Source organism: Pleurodeles waltl, chromosome 11, assembly GCF_031143425.1.
Source record: "Pleurodeles waltl isolate 20211129_DDA chromosome 11, aPleWal1.hap1.20221129, whole genome shotgun sequence".
Classification (NCBI taxonomy): Eukaryota; Metazoa; Chordata; class Amphibia; order Caudata; family Salamandridae; genus Pleurodeles; species Pleurodeles waltl.
Window position 1 is genome coordinate 905,051,384 of NC_090450.1, and position 21,360 is coordinate 905,072,743.

General features: G+C 46.3%; 1 protein-coding gene across 11 annotated transcripts in view; it reads left to right on the top strand.

Moving 5' to 3' along the window:
• ATXN2 (ataxin 2) overlaps positions 1–21,360 on the top strand; it is a 1,121,476-nt gene that overhangs the window by 597,377 nt on the left and 502,739 nt on the right. For all 11 annotated transcript variants that reach the window (XM_069214846.1, XM_069214840.1, XM_069214837.1 and 8 more), the window contains one exon: positions 16,914–16,977. In XM_069214846.1, the coding sequence (XP_069070947.1) occupies positions 16,914–16,977 (64 nt within the window). The remainder of the gene's footprint in view (positions 1–16,913; positions 16,978–21,360) is intronic.

Genomic DNA, 21,360 nt, shown 5'->3' on the forward strand with positions numbered 1-21,360 from the left:
TGATGTTCCCAAACAGTAGATAAGAAAGCATGCTTGGGCGGCAATTACATAAACAATTCCCTCCAATGGTACATCATGACCCTGTCACACGTAAGTGGGAAAGGGACATGATGTGAATACCTACATATGTTCCTTGTCTTTGACCCTGATAGTGACGCCTTCACAGAGTGGCCCAGATAGCGTGAAATCAAAACATCTTCCTAACTATAAGCATAGCAGCCATCTTGGAAGAAATAATTAAATAAATGCGCTAAAACAGAGCAGGCTAAGTAGATTAAAAGTCACTAGGTGACGGGGGCGCAGGCCTGCAAGCCAGAAGGCTAAGCTAAACTCCTGATTTCCATTAAAACTAAAATAGGATCCACTACAGGTTTGCCTTCTGCGTTAGATGAGCCCTTTTGCGTCTGTTCCTGGACAGACTTTGGTCGCAGATTCTCGAGCTTCACTTGAGTTCATGTCCAGTGGTGCGTTTCTCGGCATCTGTGGCGCCAACCCCATAGTTTTGAATCGGGAATCTTTTCTGGATTTACATGGTGTGCATAATTCAAGCATTCTTTTAAGGACCCACCATATATCAGGGGTACAGTGCTTGCTGATTCGATCATCACCTCAACATCATAGAAGAGAGCCAACATAACCACATCAGGACCACCTCCTGACAAGGAGAGTAAGACGGTGAAACTTATGGGTCAAAAATGCGAGCCAAAGTGCAGCAAAATAATGGCGCATCACAAACTCAAATGCTTTACTAAACAGACATGCGTACCAACACTGGGAGGAGATGGCTGAACTGAACTGCCAGACTAGTTGAAGGGAGCTACACACCTGGCTAAAAAGGGCAAGAACATCGCCAACACTTGCCTCAAATCGGCATTGGACGTGACACACACCTGAAGCAAATATCCTGAATAACCCTTTCAGTGGGGATCAGTTGTTCGGTAGCATGGTTGATGACACCTTAAATCAGCTTAAGATGGATAACGAGACAGCAAAGTCTATTGGGGCTTTTCAGCTTAGAGGAGGGATGCGAAGAGCGGCAGTGACATCACGCAGGCTCACAGGAAGAGAATACGTTCAAGCTTGAACTCCACAGCAGTCATTTCAGGGGAGCAGCCAAACACGAGGTCCCCAATAAACCTTGGAATACCAACAAGGACGATGCTCCTTCCGAGGAAGAACAAGAGGCAGGGGACAGCCTTGCAAGGGAGGCACAGCCCATACCAACAAGTGACTTCTCACAAAGACTAGACCTTTTGCGAACAACACCAGTGGAAGGCAAAGCAGAAGACTACTGCTTCAAGCACACAGTACCTGGGGGAGGAAGAATAAAAAAACTTCCTCCAACAGTAGAGGAAATAACTCTGGATCCTAAATGTCATTCAGTGTGGATATTGCTTAGAATTAGAGAAATTCCATCCAAAGAGAGGGCCCAAAAAGAAGGTCCATGTAAAGGAAGAAACATCTCTCCTGCTCAAGGAGGTCGAAGAGTTGCTGGAAAAAAGAACATAGAAAGAGAACCGACAGAAGAGATTAACAAGGGAAATTACGCGACATACTTTCTGATAACAAAGGTAGACCTGTATCTGCAGCCAATTTTAGACCTAAGGTTTATAAGCAATTTCATAAAAACACAGAAGTTCAAGGTGACAGCTTTACAGGATGTCATCCAGCATTTGCAAAAGGGAGATTACATGGCTACAATAGACCTAAAGGATGCATATTTGCATTTCTCACTGAATGCAAAATACAGAAAATATCCCAGGTTTGTGGTGAGCAAAAATCACAACCAGTTCAGAGTACTAGTGCTCGGGATAAAATGTGCCCCAAGTGTATTTACAAAGTGCCTAGCAGCAGGAGCTGCTCACCTAAGGGGACATGGCGTACATGTCTATCTTTACCCAGACGACTGGCTGATAAAAGCAAACCCGCACAATGAGTGCGAAGAACACATTCAACAAGTTATGAAAACTTTATTTATAAACATAGAGAAGTTATCACCAGCTCCAAATCAGGAGAAGATGTTTCTTGGAGCAAGAATCGACCCAATCCAGGGGAAGATGCACCCCAGCGAAAAGAGAATACAGTCATTACTGTTGAAAATAGCCTCATACCAGACGGGGCAAGGTCTGACAGTGGGCAAGATGCTCGGAAATATGGTATCATCCATCCCTCTAATCCCACATGCCAGACTACACATGAGAGTGATTCAGGAATGGGTTCAAAACCCATTGTCACAGGCATCCCGGAGTTGGGAAGATCTAGTGGTTGTCACACAAAAAGTACAAAAGGAAATGGTGTGGTGGAACATAACCGAGGGCATGATATTTCCACACCCATCTCCAACAGTGACAATCAGAACAGATGCCTCACATATGGATTGGGGAGTTCACATGGGTGAGCTCAAATTGAGAGAAGTCTGGAGAGAACAAGATGTGGTACAACACATCAATATCCTGGAACTGAAAACAGTGTTCTTATACTTAAAAGCCTTTCAGAAGCAACTCTTAGGCAAAAAATATTGACCCAAACAGACAATAGAACTATAATGTCTTACTTCAGCAAACAAGGAGGAATACAATCCTGTGCATTATCAAGACTAGTCTAAGAACTCTGGAAATGGGCGATACAGAAGAAAATAGAAATAACAGCAGTCCTTCTACAGAAGCAGACAGGTTGAGCAGACAAGCATCATGCTCACACAAATGGGAACTAAATCTACAAGCATTTGCAACACAATAAGTCCCACATTTTACTGAGTTAAAACTATTGTAAATTCTTAACTTGACTTTTCTTGCCACATAAATTGTTCGACCCTTGTCTCATAATATTGTCTTTTCGTGCCATGTTTTGATGGTCACTAGCGGCTACTGATATCAGTAACGTCTGAACAGAAATTGTAAAATAAGGCTGGAAAAGTATTTTTGTTTTAACAGAATCAAAAGTCTTGTTCACAGCGCTGGCAGGAAGGGGCCAGAGAGACAGAGACTGCAAGGCAAAGCATGTTTCACATCATTGCTTCTAGGTTTAGCTACATTCTACCAGAAAGGGCATATTGTGGCTTTTGTGAGCAGTGAGCTAAACAACTGTGTGTTTCTTTTGTAAAATAAACTTATTTTAGGAGCCAGAGGTAAACGAGGACAGCACTGGAATAAAGCCAAAACAAATGTCCGTGACATGGAGGAGGTGAGAGGAACGGAATGCTGGAATAAAACCGACAGCTACCACCCTTTAACACACACAGTGAAAAGGCAGCAACAAAGAAATAAACAAAAAAAGTCTCTCACAGCAAAAGATTGAACCAAAGTGGAATAATACAGTAGTTGGTCACTGCTCTGAAACACAAAAAGGAGGGAGAAAAAGGCAGAACTGACCACTAGCGAGCAAGAATTTGTAAAGGACACTGCAACCAACAAATGAAATCGCTTTAAGCTGTAAGAAGTATACTAAAAGTATACACGAGGTCAAACGCTTATGCTCGATGTAAAAAGTACTCGAAAGGATCTTTGGAAAATGAGGCGCACCAACAATACATAATTTTTGCAACAGCTATACACGCAAAATGCCAAATCTTCACATCCAGCGAGCCATAACACCAATCCCTGGGGAATGCCCTCTCAATAAACTGGTAGAGGACATTTGCTTACATTTTTTTTCCTGATACCACTGTTGCACAGAATGATCAGCAAATGCACAAGAATCAAAATGACTCTAATTCTAATTACCCCTCAGTGTGCAATGCAAACATGTTTTTAGAGCTGATAGAAATGGCACAGGGCAACATTCAAAAATTGCCAGTACATCAAGACTTGTTGTCAATGGAAGAAGGGAGGGTATTACAATCAGAACCAGAGTCTTTGAGTCTGGCTTCTGAAGACCTTAAATTCTGTCATCTGAAACTACCAGAAAACTTAATGGTTGTTCTTAGAAAAGCAAGAAAGCCAGCAACAAGGAACTGCTACATTGCTAAATGGAAACAATACTCCTTATGGTGTCAGAAAAGGGACTTAAGGAAAAACACTAAGGATGCAACAGTGCTAAAATATTTAACACACCTACTAGACTGCAAATTAACATAAGCATGGTTGAAAGTAAACTTGGCTGCAATAGGGGCTTGCACAAGAGGTCGCATAGGAAGAAACTTCTTCACAGATCAAAATAAAGCATTTCTTAGAGGGGGCCAAGAGAATCGCACCACCAAGGAGGAGACATACAACCACATAGAATTTAAATGTGGCACTGACTCAATTAATGAAGACACCCTTTGAGCCTTTACACAAATCCACATTTAAGATGCTTATGGTAAAAACAGAATCCCTGGTGGCCATAACATTTCTTCACATGGTGAGTGAAATACAAGCTCTCACAATTCAAGAAACATATTTTCAAATTCACAAAGAAAAAAAAAAATAGTTGTGAGGACAGATTCACTGTTAATACCCAAAATAGTTTCACACGTCTTCAGAAATCCAGTAATACAAAAATACAATTTTTTTTCCAAAGCTCAAAGAATGAAGCAGAGAGAGTGTTACACACGCTGCATACAAGACGCGCCATAATTTATTACATTGAAAGTACAAAGACAAGCAGTAAAACAAAACAACTATTTGTCTCCTTTGGAGACAACATGGGAAAACCAGTAACTAAGGGCACAATTGCTAGGTGGATCACACAAACTGTTCAGCTGTGCTACACAAGTTCAGGGGAGAAACTAAACTCAACCCCAAAGGCACACTCAACAAGGAAGAAAGGCACAACCACTGCCTTTGTAGTAAACATACCTTTACAAGATATGGATGGCAGCAACGTGGTATTCTCCTCCCACATCCACAAAAACTACTGCATAGACATTCAAATGAACAAGGAAGCTCAAGTGGGACAAAAGGTCTCAAAATATTTGTTTAGTAAGTCCATCTTCAGCCAAACTCCTCAAATCTAACATAACTGCTACAAAATCGATGCACAGCATGTGAATCCAGAAAAGATTCACACTGCAAAACAAACAGTTTCTTACCTGTTTGTGTTGTTTTGCAGCTTGAAGAATTTTCTGGATTCACAAGCACAAGCAACCCATCCACTTCCACCTAGAAGATGGAAGGAGGAAAAAAAATAATCTGATGATGGCAACCAAAGGTGGGTGCCTCCTCGGGAAGGGTGTATGACGTCACAGGAAGAACCAAATGGGGGATCCGTGGACACCCAACAACAAACAAATAGGACTACAAAAGTTGCGGAATTCCAGACCCAGCCACTAGATGGCAGAATAATGCACATCACGTGAAACTGTAAAATTGTTTAAGCTTTAAAACTACACCTAGAAGTAAGAAACTACTCTTTATTTACTACTCCATTAGGTAGCCAGATCATCATCATACACTGGCGCCGACCAGACCAATACCTTCTGGGTTTGAGACAGTGCCTCCTTTTTCTGACAGGCCCTGTGAGGAATAAATATGCTTTGGGGTGGATCTTTTGATCTTTATGGTTATCCTGACCCCGCTGAAGAACCCTTGGCCCAGGATAGCTAGTAGGAGGAATTGGAGGATGTCATTACACTTTACCAGACATGGGCCTTGTCTCTTTCCTGTGTGGCTACGGAGGAAGGGGCTCACTTTGCCTTTGACCTAACTCTGTACTATGTGCAGGTGAAGACCAGTGCCTTATTGGAAGTGCTTCAACCTGGGTTGTCCCATACGGAACCCTTCACTTCAGTGAAGTCCTCACTGATGTCCTGCTCGGGCCTAGTCCAAACTCTGCACAGTGAGATTGCCCTCAACCACTGCCCTGCTCCTGGTGATCCAGGTTTATTCACCCAGCACCCTCCCCCAAGTGGTACAAGTCTCAACATCCAAACTTTACCCTGGCATGTTACCTACCACGCTGCCGGGTAGGGAATCCAAGAGGCTGGATACCCTTTGGTAAGAGGATTTTCTCTTCCATCAGTCAAGCACTGGGGTCAGTGAACAACTCTTGCCTCTTGCGCAAGTGCTGCCCATAATCTTGGAGGAGCTCCGAGCCATCCTGACGCAGGCTATTAAATGGCACGGGTGCAGAAAAGTTCACAAAGCACTGCACACTAGACACAACAGACTTACTGGGTAGAACGACTGCTTCATCAGAGGTGCTTTGTCGCCATGCCAGCTTGAGGTCAGCTGGCTTCTCGGGATGTCGAGGCATCTCTTATGGACAGATCCTTTAATGGAACTCATCTACTTAGCAACAAGGCTGATTCAGTGCTTGAGCATTTCAAGGACAGTAGGGCCACTGCCTGGTTGTTGGTACTCATCATGGCCCCACACCAGCCACACTCTGCCTTTCACTGCTTCTATAGCTATGGTAGGTACTACCAGCCCTGTCCATTTCCACCCAGCCACCATAGCCAATGGATTCCTGTAGGAAGTTGGCTCTGTATGTGCTATTTCAAAGTAAGGAATAGCATGCACAGAGTCCAAGGGTTCCCCTTAGAGGTAAAATAGTGGTAAAAATAGATAATACTAATGCTCTATTTTGCGGTAGTGTGGTCGAGCAGTAGGCTTATCCAAGGAGTAGTGTTAAGCATTTGTTGTACATACACATAGACAATAAATGAGGTACACACACTCAGAGACAAATCCAGCCAATAGGTTTTTATATAGAAAAATATCTTTTCTTAGTTTATTTTAAGAACCACAGGTTCCAATTCTACAGGTAATAGCTCATTCGAAAGGTATTGCAGGTAAGTACTTTAGGAACTTCAAATCATAAAAATTGCATGTATACTTTTCAAGTTATTCACAAATAGCTGTTTTAAAAGTGGACACTTAGTGCAATTTTCACAGTTCCTAGGGGAGGTAAGTATTTGTTAGTTTTACCAGGTAAGTAAGACACTTACAGGGTTCAGTTCTTGGTCCAAGGTAGCCCACCGTTGGGGGTTCAGAGCAACCCCAAAGTCACCACACCAGCAGCTCAGGGCCGGTCAGGTGCAGAGTTCAAAGTGGTGCCCAAAACACATAGGCTAGAATGGAGAGAAGGGGGTGCCCCGGTTCCGGTCTGCTTGCAGGTACGTACCCGCGTCTTCGGAGGGCAGACCAGGGGGGTTTTGTAGGGCACCGGGGGGGGGGGACACAAGTCCACACAGAAATTTCACCCTCAGCAGCGCGGGGGCGGCCGGGTGCGGTGTAGAAACAAGCGTCGGGTTCGCAATGTTAGTCTATGAGAGATCTCGGGATCTCTTCAGCGCTGCAGGCAGGCAAGGGGGGGGTTCCTCGGGGAAACCTCCACTTGGGCAAGGGAGAGGGACTCCTGGGGGTCACTCCTCCAGTGAAAGTCCGGTCCTTCAGGTCCTGGGGGCTGCGGGTGCAGGGTCTCTCCCAGGTGTCGGGACTTAGGTTTCAGAGAGTCGCGGTCAGGGGAAGCCTCGGGATTCCCTCTGCAGGCGGCGCTGTGGGGGCTCAGGGGGGACAGGTTTTGGTACTCACAGTATCAGAGTAGTCCTGGGGTCCCTCCTGAGGTGTCGGATCTCCACCAGCCGAGTCGGGGTCGCCGGGTGCAGTGTTGCAAGTCTCACGCTTCTTGCGGGGAGCTTGCAGGGTTCTTTAAAGCTGCTGGAAACAAAGTTGCAGCTTTTCTTGGAGCAGGTCCGCTGTCCTCGGGAGTTTCTTGTCTTTTCGAAGCAGGGGCAGTCCTCAGAGGATGTCGAGGTCGCTGGTCCCTTCGGAAGGCGTCGCTGGAGCAGGATCTTTGGAAGGCAGGAGACAGGCCGGTGAGTTTCTGGAGCCAAGGCAGTTGTCGTCTTCTGGTCTTCCGCTGCAGGGGTTTTCAGCTGGGCAGTCCTTCTTCTTGTAGTTGCAGGAATCTAATTTTCTAGGGTTCAGGGTAGCCCTTAAATACTAAATTTAAGGGCGTGTTTAGGTCTGGGGGGTTAGTAGCCAATGGCTACTAGCCCTGAGGGTGGGTACACCCTCTTTGTGCCTCCTCCCAAGGGGAGGGGGTCACAATCCTAACCCTATTGGGGGAATCCTCCATCTGCAAGATGGAGGATTTCTAAAAGTTAGAGTCACCTCAGCTCAGGACACCTTAGGGGCTGTCCTGACTGGCCAGTGACTCCTCCTTGTTATTCTCATTATTTTCTCCGGCCTTGCCGCCAAAAGTGAGGCCTGGCCGGAGGGGGCGGGCAACTCCACTAGCTGGAGTGTCCTGCTGGGTTGGCACAAAGGAGGTGAGCCTTTGAGGCTCACCGCCAGGTGTGACAATTCCTGCCTGGGAGAGGTGTTAGCATCTCCACCCAGTGCAGGCTTTGTTACTGGCCTCAGAGTGACAAAGGCACTCTCCCCATGGGGCCAGCAACATGTCTCGGTTTGTGGCAGGCTGCTAAAACTAGTCAGCCTACACAGATAGTCGGTTAAGTTTCAGGGGGCACCTCTAAGGTGCCCTCTGTGGTGTATTTTACAATAAAATGTACACTGGCATCAGTGTGCATTTATTGTGCTGAGAAGTTTGATACCAAACTTCCCAGTTTTCAGTGTAGCCATTATGGTGCTGTGGAGTTCGTGTTTGACAGACTCCCAGACCATATACTCTTATGGCTACCCTGCACTTACAATGTCTAAGGTTTTGTTTAGACACTGTAGGGGTACCATGCTCATGCACTGGTACCCTCACCTATGGTATAGTGCACCCTGCCTTAGGGCTGTAAGGCCTGCTAGAGGGGTGTCTTACCTATACTGCATAGGCAGTGAGAGGCTGGCATGGCACCCTGAGGGGAGTGCCATGTCGACTTACTCGTTTTGTCCTCACTAGCACACACAAGCTGGTAAGCAGTGTGTCTGTGCTGAGTGAGAGGTCTCCAGGGTGGCATAAGACATGCTGCAGCCCTTAGAGACCTTCCTTGGCATCAGGGCCCTTGGTACTAGAAGTACCAGTTACAAGGGACTTATCTGAATGCCAGGGTGTGCCAATTGTGGATACAATGGTACATTTTAGGTGAAGGAACACTGGTGCTGGGGCCTGGTTAGCAGGGTCCCAGCACACTTCTCAGTCAAGTCAGCATCAGTATCAGGCAAAAAGTGGGGGGTAACTGCAACAGGGAGCCATTTCTTTACACAAGCCCCCCCCAGCCCACAGGCCAGGAGACTCAGCCAACGCTGGAAGAGTCTTCCTAGTCTGTCAGGCGAGGAAGAGTAGAGGAAATGGCTGGTTTGTTGCAGGGCCTACTCTGCCTTACATCCTCCTGTTCAGGTCATTCCCTCTGGGGAACTGACCCACTTCCACAGTGATAGGACCTAGTCTGAACTGCCTCTTGTCTGTGCTTTTTATGTCTTCACCCATTCTCTCTATTTTGAGGTCAGAGGTATCCACCTCTGCTAATCTTATCTTAGCCAGGGTCACCCCTAGCTTACCCAAAGAGGTTACCCAGAGCTGGAGTAACCCCACCATGACCAACAGGGTCAGGGGGCCTAACTTGTTATTTGGCATGGGGTCAGACCACCATGCCAAGGATAGTGCAGCCATAAAGGCTAACACCCAGCAGAGGCCACTGACAGCTGTCAGTGCCCAGAACCACACCTTTAGCTCTTCACCTAAAAGGGAAGGGGCTAAGTTACAGGCTTCTTTGGGTTCAGGTTGCCTGTCTGCTGTATTAGAGTGGGGGGTTACCACATCTTGTAGTAAACACCCTTCTTCCACTCTTTCTTCTGTTAGCTGAGGAGCCACCCACTCAGGTTTAACAGTTGCCTGACTAGCCAGGACTTCTTGTGGGTCAGGTTGGACTTTATCAGGGCCATTTTTGGAGTTCTCCCCTACTGGAGCAGAATCTCCTTGGCTTGCTGTAACCTTGGCTAAAGGTTGTCCACCCTTCCTACTCTGTTTTCTTTTCTTCTTCTTCTGGGGTCTGCTTGCATTTACTGCAGAGGCAGGACTTCCAGAATCCTTGGGAGAGGACTGGCACTGGACCAGTTCCTCTCTTGGGCTCTGACTAACCTCTGGGTAGTCATTTCCAAGGAGACAATCAAGGGGGAGGTCTGTACTGACTACTACCCTTCTCCAGCTAAGAGTGCCACCCACTTCTATGGGCACTAAAGCCACAGGTCTCTTAGTGACCCTGTCTAGGCTAACTCTTACCCTGGCAGTCTCACCTGGGATGTACTGGTTTGAGAGCACCAGCCTGTCATGCACAATAGTGTGACTGGCACAAGTGTCTCTCAGGGCAGTGGTTGGGATTCCATTCACCAGTAGGTGGTGGAAGTGTCTACTTCCCTCTGGAATCTCCAACTCACCTGTTGGGCCCTGTTTCCAGTTGAAGGCTATGAAGACCTCCTCATCTGAGGAGTCATCTCCCATGGCTACACTGGTTACCCCTGGAATCTTGTTCTGGGGTTTGTTTTTGGGACAAGAAGTGTCCTTGGTGTGGTGCCCAGACTGTTTACAGTTGTGGCACCATGCCTTAGTGGCATCCCAGTTCTTACCCTGGTACCCACCTTTGTTTTGGGTTGTGTCTTGGGGCCCACCCACCTGTTCTGGTTTTTGGGGGCCTACAGAGGACTCTTTTTCTTTGTTTCTAGTGTCACCCACTTTCTCCTGGGGAGTTTTTGTAACCCCTTTCTTTTGGTCACCCCCAGTGGAAGTTTTGGTTACCCTAGTCTTGACCCAGTGGTCTGCCTTCTTTCCCAATTCTTGGGGAGAAATTGGACCTAGGTCTACCAGATACTGATGCAACTTTTCATTGAAGCAGTTACTTAAAATGTGTTCTTTCATAAACAAATTATAAAGCCCAACATAGTTACACACTTCATTTCCAGTTAACCAACCATCCAGTGTTTTGACTGAGTAGTCTACAAAATCAACCCAGGTCTGGCTCGAGGATTTTTGAGCCCCCCTGAATCTAATTCTATACTCCTCAGTGGAGAATCCAAAGCCCTCAATCAGGGTACCCTTCATGAGGTCATAAGATTCTGCATCTTTTCCAGAGAGTGTGAGGAGTCTATCCCTACACTTTCCAGTGAACATTTCCCAAAGGAGAGCACCCCAGTGAGATCTGTTTACTTTTCTGGTTACACAAGCCCTCTCAAAAGCTGTGAACCATTTGGTGATGTCATCACCATCTTCATATTTTGTTACAATCCCTTTGGGGATTTTTAGGATGTCAGGAGAATCTCTGACCCTATTTAAGTTGCTGCCACCATTGATGGGACCTAGGCCCATCTCTTTTCTTTCCCTTTCTATGGCTAGGAGCTGCTTTTCCAAAGCCAATCTTTTGGCCATCCTGGCTAACTGGATGTCCTCTTCACTGGGGTTATCCTCAGTGATTTCAGAGGTGTTGGTCTCTCCTGTGAGGGAACCAGCATCTCTGACTATTATTTTTGGAGTCAGGGTTTGAGGGACCCTGTTCTCCCTAGATAGGACTGGTAGGGGGGAATTGTCCTCCAAGTCACTATCCTCTTCCTCTGAGTTGCCACCCTCAGAGGGGTTGGCCTTTTCAAACTCTGCCAAAAGCTCCTGGAGCTGTATTTTGGTAGGTTTGGGGCCCATTGTTATTTTCTTTATTTTACAGAGTGACCTTAGCTCCCTCATCTTAAGATGGAGGTAAGGTGTGGTGTCGAGTTCCACCACATTCACATCTGTGCTAGACATTATGCTTCTAAAAGTTGGAATACTTTTTAAGAAACTAAAACTGGTTCTAGAATCTAATTCAAACTTTTACAAACTTTTAAACTCTAAAAGAAATGCTAAACAGGATCTAACACAAGGCCCTAGCAGGTCTTTTAAGAATTTAGAAAACTTTTCAAATTGCAAAAATCAATTTCTAATGACAATTTTGGAATTTGTCGTGTGATCAGGTATTGGCTGAGTAGTCCAGCAAATGCAAAGTCTTGTACCCCACCGCTGATCCACCAATGTAGGAAGTTGGCTCTGTATGTGCTATTTCAAAGTAAGGAATAGCATGCACAGAGTCCAAGGGTTCCCCTTAGAGGTAAAATAGTGGTAAAAATAGATAATACTAATGCTCTATTTTGCGGTAGTGTGGTCGAGCAGTAGGCTTATCCAAGGAGTAGTGTTAAGCATTTGTTGTACATACACATAGACAATAAATGAGGTACACACACTCAGAGACAAATCCAGCCAATAGGTTTTTATATAGAAAAATATCTTTTCTTAGTTTATTTTAAGAACCACAGGTTCCAATTCTACAGGTAATAGCTCATTCGAAAGGTATTGCAGGTAAGTACTTTAGGAACTTCAAATCATAAAAATTGCATGTATACTTTTCAAGTTATTCACAAATAGCTGTTTTAAAAGTGGACACTTAGTGCAATTTTCACAGTTCCTAGGGGAGGTAAGTATTTGTTAGTTTTACCAGGTAAGTAAGACACTTACAGGGTTCAGTTCTTGGTCCAAGGTAGCCCACCGTTGGGGGTTCAGAGCAACCCCAAAGTCACCACACCAGCAGCTCAGGGCCGGTCAGGTGCAGAGTTCAAAGTGGTGCCCAAAACACATAGGCTAGAATGGAGAGAAGGGGGTGCCCCGGTTCCGGTCTGCTTGCAGGTACGTACCCGCGTCTTCGGAGGGCAGACCAGTGGGGTTTTGTAGGGCACCGGGGGGGGGACACAAGTCCACACAGAAATTTCACCCTCAGCAGCGCGGGGGCGGCCGGGTGCGGTGTAGAAACAAGCGTCGGGTTCGCAATGTTAGTCTATGAGAGATCTCGGGATCTCTTCAGCGCTGCAGGCAGGCAAGGGGGGGGTTCCTCGGGGAAACCTCCACTTGGGCAAGGGAGAGGGACTCCTGGGGGTCACTCCTCCAGTGAAAGTCCGGTCCTTCAGGTCCTGGGGGCTGCGGGTGCAGGGTCTCTCCCAGGTGTCGGGACTTAGGTTTCAGAGAGTCGCGGTCAGGGGAAGCCTCGGGATTCCCTCTGCAGGCGGCGCTGTGGGGGCTCAGGGGGGACAGGTTTTGGTACTCACAGTATCAGAGTAGTCCTGGGGTCCCTCCTGAGGTGTCGGATCTCCACCAGCCGAGTCGGGGTCGCCGGGTGCAGTGTTGCAAGTCTCACGCTTCTTGCGGGGAGCTTGCAGGGTTCTTTAAAGCTGCTGGAAACAAAGTTGCAGCTTTTCTTGGAGCAGGTCCGCTGTCCTCGGGAGTTTCTTGTCTTTTCGAAGCAGGGGCAGTCCTCAGAGGATGTCGAGGTCGCTGGTCCCTTCGGAAGGCGTCGCTGGAGCAGGATCTTTGGAAGGCAGGAGACAGGCCGGTGAGTTTCTGGAGCCAAGGCAGTTGTCGTCTTCTGGTCTTCCGCTGCAGGGGTTTTCAGCTGGGCAGTCCTTCTTCTTGTAGTTGCAGGAATCTAATTTTCTAGGGTTCAGGGTAGCCCTTAAATACTAAATTTAAGGGCGTGTTTAGGTCTGGGGGGTTAGTAGCCAATGGCTACTAGCCCTGAGGGTGGGTACACCCTCTTTGTGCCTCCTCCCAAGGGGAGGGGGTCACAATCCTAACCCTATTGGGGGAATCCTCCATCTGCAAGATGGAGGATTTCTAAAAGTTAGAGTCACCTCAGCTCAGGACACCTTAGGGGCTGTCCTGACTGGCCAGTGACTCCTCCTTGTTATTCTCATTATTTTCTCCGGCCTTGCCGCCAAAAGTGAGGCCTGGCCGGAGGGGGCGGGCAACTCCACTAGCTGGAGTGTCCTGCTGGGTTGGCACAAAGGAGGTGAGCCTTTGAGGCTCACCGCCAGGTGTGACAATTCCTGCCTGGGAGAGGTGTTAGCATCTCCACCCAGTGCAGGCTTTGTTACTGGCCTCAGAGTGACAAAGGCACTCTCCCCATGGGGCCAGCAACATGTCTCGGTTTGTGGCAGGCTGCTAAAACTAGTCAGCCTACACAGATAGTCGGTTAAGTTTCAGGGGGCACCTCTAAGGTGCCCTCTGTGGTGTATTTTACAATAAAATGTACACTGGCATCAGTGTGCATTTATTGTGCTGAGAAGTTTGATACCAAACTTCCCAGTTTTCAGTGTAGCCATTATGGTGCTGTGGAGTTCGTGTTTGACAGACTCCCAGACCATATACTCTTATGGCTACCCTGCACTTACAATGTCTAAGGTTTTGTTTAGACACTGTAGGGGTACCATGCTCATGCACTGGTACCCTCACCTATGGTATAGTGCACCCTGCCTTAGGGCTGTAAGGCCTGCTAGAGGGGTGTCTTACCTATACTGCATAGGCAGTGAGAGGCTGGCATGGCACCCTGAGGGGAGTGCCATGTCGACTTACTCGTTTTGTCCTCACTAGCACACACAAGCTGGTAAGCAGTGTGTCTGTGCTGAGTGAGAGGTCTCCAGGGTGGCATAAGACATGCTGCAGCCCTTAGAGACCTTCCTTGGCATCAGGGCCCTTGGTACTAGAAGTACCAGTTACAAGGGACTTATCTGAATGCCAGGGTGTGCCAATTGTGGATACAATGGTACATTTTAGGTGAAGGAACACTGGTGCTGGGGCCTGGTTAGCAGGGTCCCAGCACACTTCTCAGTCAAGTCAGCATCAGTATCAGGCAAAAAGTGGGGGGTAACTGCAACAGGGAGCCATTTCTTTACAATTCCCCAGTCCTTTCATGGCAGAGGAAGCAGCTTCCACAAGCCTCATGGGATCCAAGGCCAGAGATCTGCAGAGCCTCTTATGTGCCCTCACAACATCAACAGCAACCGTTTGGCAGCTGGATCAGGCACCACCTGCCCCAATGATAAGCCATAACTTTGGACAAAAGGGAGCCAGATGTGCTTCAGCAAAGACTGTATATGCCTGCGTTTGACCAAGTTTATTGCTGACTGCGCTGTGAAACATATCCACTGTCTACACCCTTGTCTGAAGTGGTGGTGTTTGTTCTACCCTCATACTAACAAGCCCTGGCCCGAAGCACAGTTAATGGGTATTTTTTGCCTTATCAGCTTTTTTGCAGTTGCCGATCAACCCTTCTTGCTAAAATCACCTGTTGTGACACATTTCCTGAAAGTTCTTTAACACATGTTTCTTCCAAAGCCTTATGTTATGCTCCAATGGGATCTTAATATGGTGTTGATCTACCTGATATGTTTTCTGTCATACCCATGCATAGTTGTCCTCTGACTCCTGACACTGAAGACAAGTTTCTTCGTGGCCATGATATCGGCCAGGAAGGTCAGTGAGTTATAAGCTCTGTATATGCAACTTCCTTATACCAGCTCCTTCCCAGATAAACTGGTTTGTCACACCTATACCTTTTTCCTACTGAAGGTATTGATACCTTTCCATGTCAGCCTGAGTACCATACTGCCTCCCTTCTTTGCTCCACCACACCCCTCCAAGGACGAAGACAGACTCCACCGAAAAGAGCATTGGCCTACTATGTTGATCAGACCAAAGAACATTGAGTAGTTGATCAGCCCTTTGTGGTGTTCACCAGTGCGAAGAATGGGGGAGAACAGTGCAAAAAAGAACCATGTCCAGATGGATTGTACTCTGCATTAAGATCTGCTAAGCATTGGCCAAGAAGCAACCTCCTGATGACTCATTCTACCCAAGCCAAAGCTGTGACCACTGTTTTAGTCCTTGGAGTCTCTATCCTGGACATCTGTCAGGCTGCTACCTTAGGCATCCTTGCACATGTTTACGAAACACTTCTGCCTTGAAAGTCAAGTCTGTTGTGATGGTCACTTTGTCTGTTTGGTTTTCCAGGACTTTGTGCTCTGAACCAGTTCACAGATCCACCTCCGGAGAGTTATTGCTTTGGTATCTATTCTGAAGTAAGGAACCTGTGGCTAGACGTCTTTATCAGACGAAAAAGTTGCTCACCTTTGGTAACACCTTACCTGGTCACTAGCTGCAGATTCCTTAGCGATCCTCTCCATTCAGCAGCCTGGTTCCTTTACTGAAAAGGTCCCTGAAGGCCCTTACTATCTGCTTACTGGTCGATCTGCCTTCTGGCATGTCTCCTTGCTTCTTGTGTGGAAATAGTGACGTAAAAAAACTGATGTCTGTGCGCTGGGTGGCGCTTATATAGACACCAAGCACATCCCTTTCAGCGCAGACTACGCTGACGAGCTGATTGCTGCCATCTGTCGGCGCACAGAGGTACTACTCAAGATTTTCAGGATTCAGTCTAACACCTGGGGAAAATTGTAATGTAAGGATTCTGCGGCTAGATAGTTTTTACCAGATAGTTTGTTACTGAAGGTAAGTAACTTGTTCTTCTCAATCACACTGCTACAGAAGGTTTTCCAAAGCTCTGAGTCGGGCACAGTTTCTTGAGGTGAGTCACTTGTCGCTGGGACAGGACTGGGTACTGTTGAGCAGTGTTTTCAAAGCCCCCTTTGGTGCCAAAAAGCATTAGATCATATTGAGAATTTTAAAATGGCCATAGATATCCACGAGAGATGGTTCAACTATTTAAACTTTTGAATATTTTAATAGTACTGTGCATGGAGCCTAATATCCCACAATCACTTCCCTATATTCTTAAGTTTTAATGTGTTCTTTTAACTTAGTAAGGAATGCTAATATTGAACTCTGTGGCAACCTTTTGACATAGCAGTGCTGCTGGATGCAAACATAGCCTTGCTCAGTGCATTTACCTTTCGTGTGTCAGATGCCAATACCTGCCAGGAGAGTGTGAAAACATGTATTGTCCTAATTAATCGTGTGGAGATAATGACCAAGTAACTAACTAATTCCTCTGCCTTTAACCCACACTGTATCAGTTTCATGAAATGGTCAGCATTTGCTGATATACAATATAAGTACATTATTTGCATTTATTTGTTAAAGTATTGCAAACTTGTCATGTTTCTCAAACATATGGTATGTTTCGCAGTGCTCTAAAATTCTTGGTAAGTTATCAAATCAACATATTGTCTTGATGCCTTTGTGCTTTACATTTATGATGTTAACATGAATATCTTTTTTGTACTAATGTCCAGGCAAATTATGAAATCGACCCTTAATCCGAATGCAAAGGAATTTAATCCACGAACATTTTCACAAGTAAGTTTTATAAATTAGGAATTATATGGTACATAAGACTGCTGTTTGAGAAATGGTCACATGCAGTTGTTTGTGGTAGTGATGTTGAAGCTTATTGAAAAATGGTGTAATTATCTGAACCAACAACAACCAGGAGTCAAAGTATTTTTGTAAGGGCTGGCAACTTAGCTGAATGTTTTCTGTTGTCGTCACAGCCATTACATTTATTTCTTTGCAGCCAAAGATTAATAATAAACCATTCGTACTTTTCAAAAAGTGTAGCAAGCTAATTTTAAACTCTTGTTATGTAATTGGTGTTGAGGAACAAATATGACACCATATGCTTATATATATGTTCGATGGCATGTGTAGCTGCAGATACACATGCTGTGCACAACCCGCCATCTAGTGTTGGGCTCGGAGTGTTACAAGTTGTTTTTCTTCGAAGAAGTCTTTTCGAGTCATGAGATCGAGGGACTCCTCCCCTTTCGGCTCCATTGCGCATTGCCGTCGACTCCATCTTAGATTGTTTTCTTTCCACCATCGGGTTCGGACGTGTTCCTTTTCGCTCTGTGTTTCGGTTCGGAAAGTTAGTTAAATCTCGGAAAAATCGAAGGTATTGTTTGCGTTCGGTATCGGGTTAGTTACAACAGATCGACACCGAATTTTGAAGAGCTCCGGTGGCCCTTCGGGTTTTCGATTCCCCGGCGGGGCCTGGTCGGCCTGACCGCGTGCGTTTTAAAGGCTAATAGAACGGACCCCATTCCGCTTCTGCCCCGAATGTCACAACAAGTATCTTTATACAGATCAGCATCTGGTCTGTAATTTGTGTTTGTCTCCCGAACACAAAGAGGATACCTGTGAGGCCTGTCGAGCGTTTCGGTCGAGGAAGACGTTAAGAGACCGAAGAGCAAGAAGACTCCAAATGGCGTCGGCGCCGGCAGGACAACAACACTTGGAAGAAGAAGAAGAAACCTTCTCCATTGCTGACTCGGACGAGGCTGAAACAGAACAGACGCCGAAAACCGTGAGTAAAACACCCCTTGCCAAAACTCACGGAAAAATCACTAATGCCCAGGGGACGCCACCACCAGCAGGCCATGGCTTAACCCGAAAAATAGGGGACCGACCATTGGCACCGAAAAAGGGCACGCATGTGTCTAAGTCATCCGACTCCGGTCGAGATACCGGCACAGAACAGACTCTGCCCCGAGACACCGAGTCAGAGCAATCTCGACATTGAGATACCGGCACCGAAATGAGTCTGCACCAAGATATCGGAACACCGAAAGCCAAAAAAGTGTCTTCGGTGCCGAAAAAGACGGTTGAAAAGGTTTTGATACCGAAACATCCGGCTTCGGAGCCGAAACCAAGTTCCTACACTGAGGAACAAGGCCTGTCCTCACAAATGCAAGGACACAAATTCGGACAAGAGCTAGAAGCAGGGGAGCCAGATTACACACAGAGAAGGCTCCACATTCGAAAGGAGACCGGAAAAATCGGAACTCTCCCTCCAATCCGAATGAAAAGGAAACTTCCTTTCCAAGATAAAGACAAACAACCACAGGCAAAGGTGGCAAAACAACTCTGCCACCATCACCACATCGCCCACCACAACCATCACCAATGACTACTCCACCGATGATGCAGTCTCCAACGCACACAGGGATGAGCCAAGATGATCCTGATGCATGGGATCTTTATGATGCACCTGTATCAGACAACAGCCCCGACTGTTATCCAGCAAGACCATCACCACCTGAAGACATTACTGCTTACACACAGGTGGTGTCCAGAGCAGCCGCATTTCACAATGTCACCCTGCATGCAGAACCAAATGAAGATGACTTTTTGTTTAATACTCTGTCGTCCACACATAGTCAGTGCCAGAGTCTTCCTGTGTTAGCAGGAATGTTGAAACACGCAAAGCAAGTATTTCAAGAGCCTGTGAAAGGCAGGGCCATCACTCCTAGGGTGGAGAAAAAGTACAAACCTCCCCCAACAGACCCTGTGTACATCAGGCAGCAATTGACACCGGACTCAGTGGTAGTAGGTGCAGCTCGCACAAGGGCGAACTCACACACCTCGGGAGATGCTCCGCCACCCGACAAGGAAAGTCGCAAGTTCAACGCAGCAGGGAAAAGAGTTGCGGCACAAGCAGCCAACCAATGGCGCATTGCCAATTCACAGGCCTTGCTATCTAGATATGATAGAGCTCATTGGGACGAAATGCAACACTTCATAGAACATCTACCCAAAGAGTTCCAAAAGCGTGCACAACAAGTGGTGGAAGAGGGCCAAAGTATCTCTAATAACCAGATACGGTCGGCAATGGATGCAGCAGACACAGCTGCAAGAACTGTAAATACAGCGGTCACCATACGGAGACACGCATGGCTACGCACCTCAGGATTCAAGCCCGAAATTCAACAGGCGGTGCTTAATATACCTTTTAACGGACAGCAGTTGTTTGGGCCGGAAGTGGACACTGCTATCGAGAAACTTAATAAGGACACAGATACTGCCAAGGCCATGGGCGCGCTCTACTACCCACAGGGCAGAGGCACATTTCGGAAAACACAGTTTAGAGGGGGGTTTCGAGGACAAAACACAGAACCCTCAACCTCACAAACCAGACCCACATACCAGAGCCAGTATCAGAGGGGTAGTTTTCAGGGACAATTCAGAGGGGGACAGTTCCCTAAAACTAGAGGAAAGTTCCAAAGTCCCAAGACCCCTCAAAATAAACAGTGACTTCAGTGTCACAGATCCCCAACACATAACACCAGTGGGGGGGAGACTAACAGATTTTTACAAAAACTGGGAGGAAATAACAGACACGTGGGTCCTAGCCATTATCCAACATGGTTATTGCATAGAATTCCTACAATTTCCACCAAATGTGCCACCAAGAACACACAACATGTCCAAACAACACATGGAGCTATTACAGCTGGAGGTCCAAGCGTTGTTGCAAAAAGATGCAATAGAACTAGTACCCAATCATCAGAAAGGAACGGGTGTTTACTCCCTGTACTTTCTCATACCCAAAAAAGACAAAACTCTAAGACCCATCTTAGATCTCAGAACACTAAATTATTACATCAAATCAGATCACTTTCACATGGTGACACTTCAAGACGTAATCCCCTTGCTCAAACAACAAGACTACATGATGACATTAGACCTCAAGGATGCGTATTTCCATATACCCATACATCCTTCCCACAGAAAATACTTAAGGTTTGTAATCCAAGGGGTACATTACCAATTCAAAGTGTTGCCATTCGGAATAACAAAAGCGCCAAGAGTCTTTACAAAATGCCTTGCCGTAGTGGCAGCCCATATCAGAAGACAGCAAATACATGTGTTCCCGTATCTGGACGATTGGTTAATCAAAACCAGTACGCAAGAACGGTGTTCTCAACACACAAGATACGTTATAGAAACCCTTCACAAGCTAGGGTTCTCACTCAACTACCAAAAATCACACCTACAGTCGTGTCAAATACAACAGTACTTGGGAGCAACAATCAACACAAAAGAAGGGATTGCCACTCCAAGTCCACAAAGGGTACAGGCATTCCAAAACGTAATACAGGCCATGCACCCAAACCAAAGGTTCCAGGTAAAATTAGTGATGAAACTACTAGGCATGATGTCCTCATGCATAGCCATTGTCCCAAACGCAAGATTACACATGCGGCCCTTACAACAGTGCCTAGCATCACAATGGTCACAAGCATAGGGTCAACTTCAAGATCTAGTGGTGATAGACCGCCAACCATACACCTCGCTTCAATGGTGGAATACTATAAATTTAAACCAAGGGCGGCCTTTCCAAGACCCAGTGCCTCAATACGTGACAACAACAGATGCTTCCATGGTAGGGTGGGGAGCACACCTCAACCAACACAGCATCCAGGGACAATGGGACACTCAACAGAAACAACTTCATATAAATCACTTAGAACTACTAGCAGTATTTCTAGCGTTGAAAGCATTTCAACCACTAATAACCCACAAACACATTCTTGTCAAAACAGACAACATGACAACAATGTATTATCTGAACAAACAAGGAGGGACACACTCAACCCAATTGTGTCTCTTAGCTCAAAAGATATGGCATTGGGCAATTCACAACCACATTCGCCTAATAGCGCAATTCATAACAGGAATTCAAAACCAGTTAGCCGACAATCTCTCTCGGGATCACCAACAGATCCACGAATGGGAAATTCATCCCCAGATACTACAAACTTACTTCCAAAGATGGGGAACACTGCAAATAGACCTATTCGCAACAAAAGGAAACGCAAAATGCCAAAACTTTGCATCCAGGTACCCACAGGTTCACTCTCAAGGCAATGCGTTATGGATGAGTTGGTCAGGGATATTTGC